Here is an 8647-nt window from a genome sequence, read left to right as displayed (position 1 = left end):
TACCACTAAATCCATGATAAGGTCGTAGTGGTTTATTTGGTTTCTGACTTCCCCGGTTAAGCAGCTCATAAGAAAAGTACTAGTCTATTGTGATGGTGATAGATTTAGCCTATCTATGCTCATCCATAACTATTTTTATATACAAGCCTCTGCTTTGCGTTTAATTGCTCTACAGGAGAGTTTTTGTGATGTTTGTCTTGATTTGAATTTTCTGTTGAAGTCAAAACTTTGAAATGTTAAAATAACGTCGTTACCTGACTTGTAAGTCGAACACTCGTCATGAATGTCATTATTTGTTGTTCCTTTTTATTTTTAGCTTGTGGTGGAAGATGTCTTAGGGGACGCTTTGTAATTTTGAATAACAATATTTGAAAAATTACTTTTATTACCTATGATTTTTTTCTCTTACCGTTTTTTCTTCTTTGCTTCAGACTCCCATTGCAGCATAATAGCTTTTAACTATAGCATTTAGGAGTTCACTAAGATGGTGTGCCGTTTGACTGAGGAAATATGCATTCTGACAGGCCAAAGACAGCTAATTCTCTTGACTATCTCCCTGAAAATACTAAAATGTTCGTTCAAAGTCTTTTGCCGGCTTCTTGGAAAAGTCTGCGCAGATTTTAGTTCTTGTTTCACTGTCCCAGCATGCGAAGTTAGGCGTTTGCTATTTTTGGGCTAGTAATTGTTCCGGTCTAGGCTATGTTTTCCACCAGAAACGTATCAGCAGTGCGCACAATAGATGCCACTGTAGCTGTAGTTATTCAAAATTTTATTTCATTGATAGTCAAGAGCCTGACTCTAATAATTACATCACAAATACTGCTTGTGATTTGAATTATAAATCAGCCGTTCCGGGCATATGTTGCCCAAGCCATTATGACTGAAGCTCCTCCAATGAAAAGGAGTGCTAATGATTTCATATTTGGCAAAGTTTTAGGAGAAGGGAGTTTTTCCACAGTATTTCTTGCAAAAGATGTTCACATTAGCAAGGAATTTGCAAGTATGTTTGCGCTGTCTAAGGTCAACATATATGAAATTCTTTGGATTACATAGGGACAAGGGTATACCAGGACAAGTTGAACACATTACTCAATTCCTTTTTTTTAACTAGGGTAAAATAATCAATTCACATAAGATAGAATCCCATGTCTAGACATGTGTCTAGCCAGAATTCAATATCTAGGCAATAACCACTCACAAGTAAAATTTGGTGCTTAGATAAAATTACAAATTTAGTTTCAAATTGTCATTTCTAGCCAATCAAGAGGGTTTATGCTGGCAAAACTTTCAAAATTGTAATTGCTATGTTTACTGGCACAAGATAATGGATGAGATAAGCAAAACAATTGCCTTAGTGTTCTACACTATTATGTTTGGTGTTGCATATTTGCCTGAAATGAAAAAAAACTATTAATGAGAAAACAAAAATTAAATTTCAGTTTCAAAATGCAAACAAAAAAGATGAAAATAGTGGAAGTTGACGTATTCTGTTTGGCTGTAATCAAAAATCCTAGACATTGAGTTCTAGAGTCTAGAACTCAATATCTAGCCAAGCACTATGTCTAGCATGTCTAGCTAAGTGCCAAATTTTACTTGTGAATGGTTGTTACCAAGACATTGAATTCTGGCTACACATGTGTCTAGATATAGTATTCTAGCTAGATATGCTTGTGAATGCTGCTTTAGCCATTCCTCCTCCTGAAGGTCCCATTATAGCACAAGGATTATATAAAACTAAAGAAAATGCTAATAAAAAGAATTTTGTTGTTGTAAGGTACAGAAAGTGGTATAAGGTACAGGTCCTGGTCATAAGGAGACATGTTAAAAAAAGAATTCTTACTTCTTGATATGCAAAATATTCCTGGTTAACATATTTTTCAGGGGGAGCCCCTTTATCCTCACTATTTTTACTTTTGTACAGTTCTTTTTAATAAATTGTAAAAAATAAACATATTTGACTGCATTTACTCTGTTTTCAAATATTCTATATATGAAAGTTAAACAGCATCACTGCTGTCTACCAAAAAATACAAATAGGCTTATATTAATGAATTTAGGTTAGGTAAGATTAGCTAGATGGCTCTTGGGTGTTTACTTTATAAATAATTTTCAAGACTTGGAGAAAAGATAAGATTACCTTAAATTACCTTAAATCACAGCTTGGAGCGAAATAAGGACTTTCGATCCTGTTGAATCACTCCTTATGATGACTGTTGTAGTTGGTTAAATTTTGGTGGAAGATTCTGGTGCTTCCCAGTCAAACTTCCACGGTCTATTTTTCCACTCAGCATCCAGAAGGCGTTTGAAAGCGTCTGTTGATTCAGCAGCAACAGTGTCCCCCTTGAGGTTGTTCCAGAGGCTCTCGATCTAATTCAAGAAGAAATTGCATCTTGCTCCAGTTGTAGCGTGATGTTTGCAGATTCGTCTAGGGTGTCCCCGTGTTTTGTGGGAGGTGTCAATCTCCAGGATCTCATTTTCTCAATTGGTTGAGAGGAGTTTGTGCGCCTGGATCATGTCTCCACGTTTCCGTCTGTATACTAAGGAGGGGAGGTTGAGTTCCTTCAGCCGTTCACTGTATGTCTTGTTTTCCATGCCGACAATCATCTTAGTGGCCCTTTGTTGGATTTGCTCAAGAACTGCCTTGTCCTTTTTGAATCAAGGGGTGGCCAGTATCGTCCCCACCTCCAGTCTAGGTCTTACTAATCCTTTGTAGAGTTTGGTGATTACGTGTTTACTCCTACTGGTGATGCTGTGTTTGATGATGCCTAGGGCTCTACTAGCATTGGCTGAGATTTTCTGTGAGTGGGAGCTGAATTTCAACTGGGAGTCAACAATGACGCCAAGGTCACTCCTCCTGGACAGGCTCAATTGTGTGGTGACTTCCAGAATTTTGGGTCATGAGGTACTGATGTTTGGGGGTTTTTGTGTCCAAAGTGTATGACTTTGCATTTTTCTGTGTTGAATTCCAGCAGCCATCTTTTGACCCAGGAGCACATGTGGTTGAGATCAGTTTGGAGGGATTGGATGGAAGAAGAGGTGTTGGCAGGACCTATGAGTTTCGAATCATCCGCATATAGGGTGGTTTTGTTGCTGGTGATGAGGGGTAGCTCATTTATGTAGATGTTGAACAGGGTGGGGCCCAGGACGCTGCCCTGGGGAACCCCACTAGTGACTTTGATTTCGTCAGAAAGGACATGGCTGTTTGGTCCGGTTATCACTTTCACTTTCTGTGTTCTGTCCCTCAGAAAGTCCTCTGTCCAACACTGACCACTTGTGGACTAACAGATAGAGTAAGTAGCCTGTGAATAAGGTATCAGTGACAAACCTTGTCAAATGCTTTGGCTAGGTCTAACAATATTATATCCACAGGTAATCCTCTCTCTAGTAGGTCAGTTACAAGACTATATGACTCAAGAAGGTTTGTGTCCACCAATCTCTTTGAGCGAAAACCATGCTGACTACTGCTGATAAGTGAGTTGGCCTCAAGATGGTTAATGATACGCTTGTTTATGATTCTCTCCATGACCTTGCATGCCACACATGTAAGGCTGATAGGTCTGTAGTTTGCTGCAGAAGTTTTGCTACCCTTCTGGTGAATTGGGATGACTATTCCCTTCTTCCAGTCCCCAGGAAGCTTTCCTTGTGCCAACAACAGATTGAATAGTTTTACCAGTGGGGCTGATATTGCAGGGCTTAATTCCTTCATCAGTTGTGGGCTGAGACCATCAGGTCCCGTTGATTTGTTGGGATCGAGGTCCTTAAGCTGTTTGGTTACTTCTTTGATTGTGACTGGTGAGTGTACCATCGGGAAGGGAGTGTGAGCCTGTTCTGCTGGTGGGGGGGTTGATTGGGGTTCATCCATGGAGAACACTGAGGCAAACTGCTGATTAAGCAGGTTTGCTTTTTCAGAGGGGCAAGAGGATAAAGAGTTGTTGTTTACCAGGTCTGGTACAGAGTGTCTGCCTGGCTTCTTATGGGAGATGTATTTCCAGAATAATTTTGGGTTTTCCTTGACGTTTTTGGCCAATCGTTCTTCATAGTTTGAGGTCAGTTTTCTAGTTTCTTTTCTGAGGAGGTTGCAGTTTTGTACTGCTCGTACAAAGCTGTAGTCTTTTGTTTCATGTACTTCTCCCAAAAGTTTTCTCTTCCTGTTGCATAGTTTCTTGATTTTTGTGGTGAGGAAAGGTAGAGTTTTGGGTTTCTTTTTCCATGTTATGCTGGTGTGTTTGGCTTGGCTCTCTAGTAAGGTCTTTTTTAGAGTTAGCCATGAGGCTTCGACATCTTCTGATATAAGTGTTTCCAGGTTAGCATCTAACAGCTCCTCCACCATCATCTTGTAATTTGTAAAGGATTGCTTGGTATATTTTGATGGTTTGGAGTTGAGTTGAATAGATGAGAGAACTGGCATGTGGTCACTTGAGCCAATTGGACTGAGAGTGTGTGTGTTGATCACCTTTTCTGGGTCATTTGTTATGACTAGGTCCAGTTTGGAGGGATTTTGTCCTGGGCGCATTCTTGTGGGCATAGTTACTGTTTGGTATAGAAAGTTTTCAAAGAGGGCTTGTACTAATGGGTTTTGTTCAAGGCTTGACTCGGTCATACCTCGGCCATCTACCCAAGATACATTTGGGAGGTTGAAGTCCCCTGTCATGAGCAGGGTTGCCTTTGGGTAATTGCATAGTATGAATTGCGTCATTTCGGCAATTGCTGTTTCAGAGGACAGCTGGCAAGGGCTGCTGGGGCTCCTGTAAATTGAGCTTAGGACAAACATTTCGTTAGGTAGGGACAGGGAGACCCATGTAGCTTCAACCCAAGGTAAGTAATAATTTGGGACAGAAATTTCTTTTACCTGGAATTCCTTGGAAGCTAGAACAGCCACTCCTCTTCTGCAGTTTGGATCAAACAGATTGCTGAAGATGTTGTATCCAGAGGGGCAGATTGAGTCTTCTGTCATTTGAAATCTTGAGTTCTTGGGGCAAATTTCTGTCAGAGTTGCAATGTCTATCTGACTTAGTTGGAGCAAGATATTGAAAATGTAATTGAAAAACTGGAAAAACAATGTCTCCTTATGACCAAGACTGGTCCTAAATTTATACCCAGGAAGTATCTATTAATCCTTTCAGCCCTGAATATTTTTCCTGCACAGGTCAAAAATTCTGATTTTCTAGTATAGGGCTCATTTCAACCTTAGAAAACTTATGGCTATGTTAGAAAACCATTGGGCACATATTCTTAGAAATCTTGATCCCTGTCAAATGACAGTAATGAGACTAGAAGGGTATACCAGCAAGACAACTTCATTTATACAAAAAATATAAAAAAGGCACAAAACATATACACAAAGTCAAGTTTCAAATTCAGTTAACATGGTACATCTTGAAGTGATTTCTGTCTTTGTTCAGACACAAGACAACCTGACATTTCTCACAACAAATCCATGAAACCCCCTTTTTTTCTTTTGGGCACTTTTCATAGCAGCACTGGGCTTACTGACCTTCTAAATGCACAAGGAAGTGATTTACTTGGTCATACTGGGCACTTTTGATTGTGCAAGTTGTTTGCACAGCAGGTCAGGATAGTGAAGGAGCCAGAGAATTCTTGGTATTTTGTTGCTGGTGAGGACAACTGGCTCTTTGTTTAGAGATCTGCTCCTCATATTCACACTTCAGCAGTGCTTTTGCAATTTGTTCTAGCACTTGAAATGTGACACTGGTCCACTTTTTTGTCTTTGTTTCAATTTGATACAAGGTGATGAGATGATCCAGCTTGTCTACTCCTCCCATGTTGCAGTTATTGTGACCAATAACATCAGGTCTTTTCACATCAACCTTCTTCTTCTTGTTACTCCTTCTTTTCACTACTCCACCTTCACCTGCACTGCAATAATTCGATGCCATGTTTACTGCATTGTTGTCAAACCAATGCACAAGGACAAATCCCTTTTCAATGTTGCTAACTTTGTCCCACAACCATTGTCCTTCTTCCTGAGATCCTTCTCATCTGCAAGCTTTGCATTGGCTATCCTGCCCTTTCTGATAGTTCCTGCTGCCAAGAAGCAATCTTCTATCAACTTTTCAAGCAGTGGTAATGTTGTAAAGTAGTTATCAAAATACACTTTGTGATAGACGTGCTTGTCAATTTTCTCCAGCAGACTAAGAACAATGAACAAACTTGCCACTGATATCAAGGCAAACCCCAAATCCTTCTGGAGGCATGTTTCTGCTAAAAGTCCTAACCTTCACACCATTCCTGACCTCAAACATAGCGGGGTAATGCACTCATTGCCGATAGATAAAGCTAATTTACTAAATGTCCAGTTTGCCTCCACTTTCACCACCTGGTCTTGTCCAACCATCCCTGCAGCACCATCACATTCTGTATCTATCCGAATGCCTAGCCTGTTAGTTACTGAAGAAATGGTCTTATCTAGCCTTGATAAACTTAATGTTAACAAGTCCAAAGGACCTGACGGGTTACACCCAAGGCTTCTTCAAGAGTGTTGAAATGTCCTCGCTTCTCCTCTGTGCAGAGTCTTCCAGCTGTCCCTAAAAAACGGAGAGCTACCTACAGATTGGAAAACGTCATATGTCACGCCAATCCACAAAAAAGGCCGATTGTGCTGAAAATTACCGTCCCATCAGCATCCCTTCTGCGGTTGTAAAGGTGCTCGAGAGATTTGTAAATAGAGCTCTCATTCAGCACTTTGAAACTAACAACATACTAACTCCTTCTGAACATGGCTTCAGATCTGGTAGATCCGTGGACACTAACCTAATACAGACATACAAGTATGTAACATCACTACTGGATTGAGGATTTCCTGTTGATATGGTGCTCCTGGACCTCTCAAAAGCTTTTGACAGGGTATTTCATGAATTCCTGATCGCCAAACTGAAGGCAGCAGCTGTTGATGGTGTTACTGTGCAGTGGATACAGAGTTTTCTATCAGAAAGAACACAAGCCGTCAGGGTCTATGACTCTCTAGGTGTTCCTCATTTATTGTCATCCATAACTGTGTTAAGTGGCGTCCCCCAGGGGACCGTCCTTGGACCGAGTCTCTTCAATTTTTATATTAATGATGCACCAAACCTTCTCTCGAACCTCCTCACACTTTATGCTGATGACTCAAAATTGTTGGCAAAGCTGCTATACCATCTGATCTCCAATCTATACAAACGGACCTTGATATTCTTGGAAGCGGTGCTGATAAATGGCTCCTCTCCTTTAATGCTGAAAAATGTCATGTCATTCATTTTGGCAAACATAATCCACATCAGCAGTACCATCTCCAAGGTAACCCCCTCTCTGCAGTTACTGAAGAAAGAGATCTTGGAGTCATTGTTGATCATATGCTGAGTTTCAGTACCCATGCAAAATCTGTATTTTCTTCTGCCTTCCAATCCCTTGGACTTATTAAAAGAACTATCTCTAGCTAGTGTCCTAAAGTATTTATGAAGCTCTATAAGGCACTGGTTTGTCCATACCTTGAGATTGGAACGTCCCTGGCGTCCCCCTATTTTAAGAAGGACAGGGAAATACTAGAAAAAGTACAGAGAAGAGCAACTAAGATGGTTGATGGCCTCAAACAAGTGCCATATGAAGAGCATTTGCATCATCTGAAGCTCCCTACTCTCACATACCGGAGGAAGCAAGGTGACATGATTCTAACCCACAAAGTCATTTCAAAAAATACTCTTCCTGGTCTCCTTGCTCCCCCAGAACGCCTTGTGACAAGAGGATATTCAATGAAAATTTTCAAAAAGCACTCTTCTATCCGAGAGAGAAGCCATTTCTTCAGCCAAAAAATAACCAACTTGTGGATTCAGCTCTCTGAAGATACGGTGTCTGCAGACTTGACGATTGCCTTCAAGCAAAGACTTGACGAAGATTGGCAACAGCAGGAGTTCCTCTACAACTGGGAAGCTGCTGAGTCTACAACCCGAATGTAGCAAGCGAATCACGACAAAAAAAAAGCATTAGATGTCATCATGGAGCATTACAAGGATGGAAAATCCTTAAATTCGCTCCAAGCTGCAATTTAAGGTAGTGGCTCCTCCCAAACCTTCCGCTGTTTTGCTGTGCTCCTCCCCAATAGGGGTATTCTTTCCCTGATAAACTTCAAAGTCATACATGTTACCGGAAGAACCACAGAGAACTAAGTTTTTCAGCCCCCATGGTCTTGGCTTTGACTTTATGTATTGCTTCATACTCGTCTGGCCTTTGAAGGGGATCATCTGCTCGTCTACACATAGGTTTTCCTCCCTTTCAGCCTTTCAAGGTACAAACACCATGCTCTAACAAGGGATAACACAGCCCTGACTTTCCATAACACATCATTTTTGTTCCTGTCCTCTTTGGATGCAAAGTGGAGATGATTCCATAATTCATGATATCAATCTGTTGGAAGTTTTCTTGCGACTATGGGAAGAAAGTACTTTTTGTTCCAGTAAAGTTGTATCTGCAAAAGATTCAGGGATCCCATAAGGATCAAGATCCCAACCATTTGGCATATCTCTTGGGTCAGACTTTTGCCTCTGACTGCTATAGTTTTACAGTGTTCCTTCATATGGTACAAGCCATAGTCTCAAAAAACTCAAGTGGAATATACTTGTAGAAGTATTCAACAGGAGTAAGCCCCTCAGTCTGA

At 40.7% G+C, this 8647-nt stretch overlaps 1 protein-coding gene across 2 annotated transcripts in view; it reads left to right on the top strand.

Annotated features, from left to right (window-relative positions):
* The first annotated feature begins 777 nt into the window (after window positions 1–777).
* The window catches only part of Pdk1 (Phosphoinositide-dependent kinase 1), a 59027-nt gene continuing 51157 nt past the window's right edge, over window positions 778–8647 (top strand). For both annotated transcript variants that reach the window (XM_089103564.1, XM_089103563.1), the window contains exon 1: window positions 778–1000. In XM_089103564.1, coding sequence (XP_088959690.1) covers window positions 877–1000 — 124 coding nt within the window. In that variant the 5' untranslated portion in view covers window positions 778–876. The remainder of the gene's footprint in view (window positions 1001–8647) is intronic.

This window comes from Artemia sp. Qi Xiang Cuo, chromosome 17 (genome assembly GCF_049724085.1).
Source record: "Artemia sp. Qi Xiang Cuo chromosome 17, ASM4972408v1, whole genome shotgun sequence".
NCBI classification, from domain to species: Eukaryota; Metazoa; Arthropoda; class Branchiopoda; order Anostraca; family Artemiidae; genus Artemia; species Artemia sp. Qi Xiang Cuo.
This window is presented reverse-complemented; position numbering and strand designations above follow the sequence as displayed.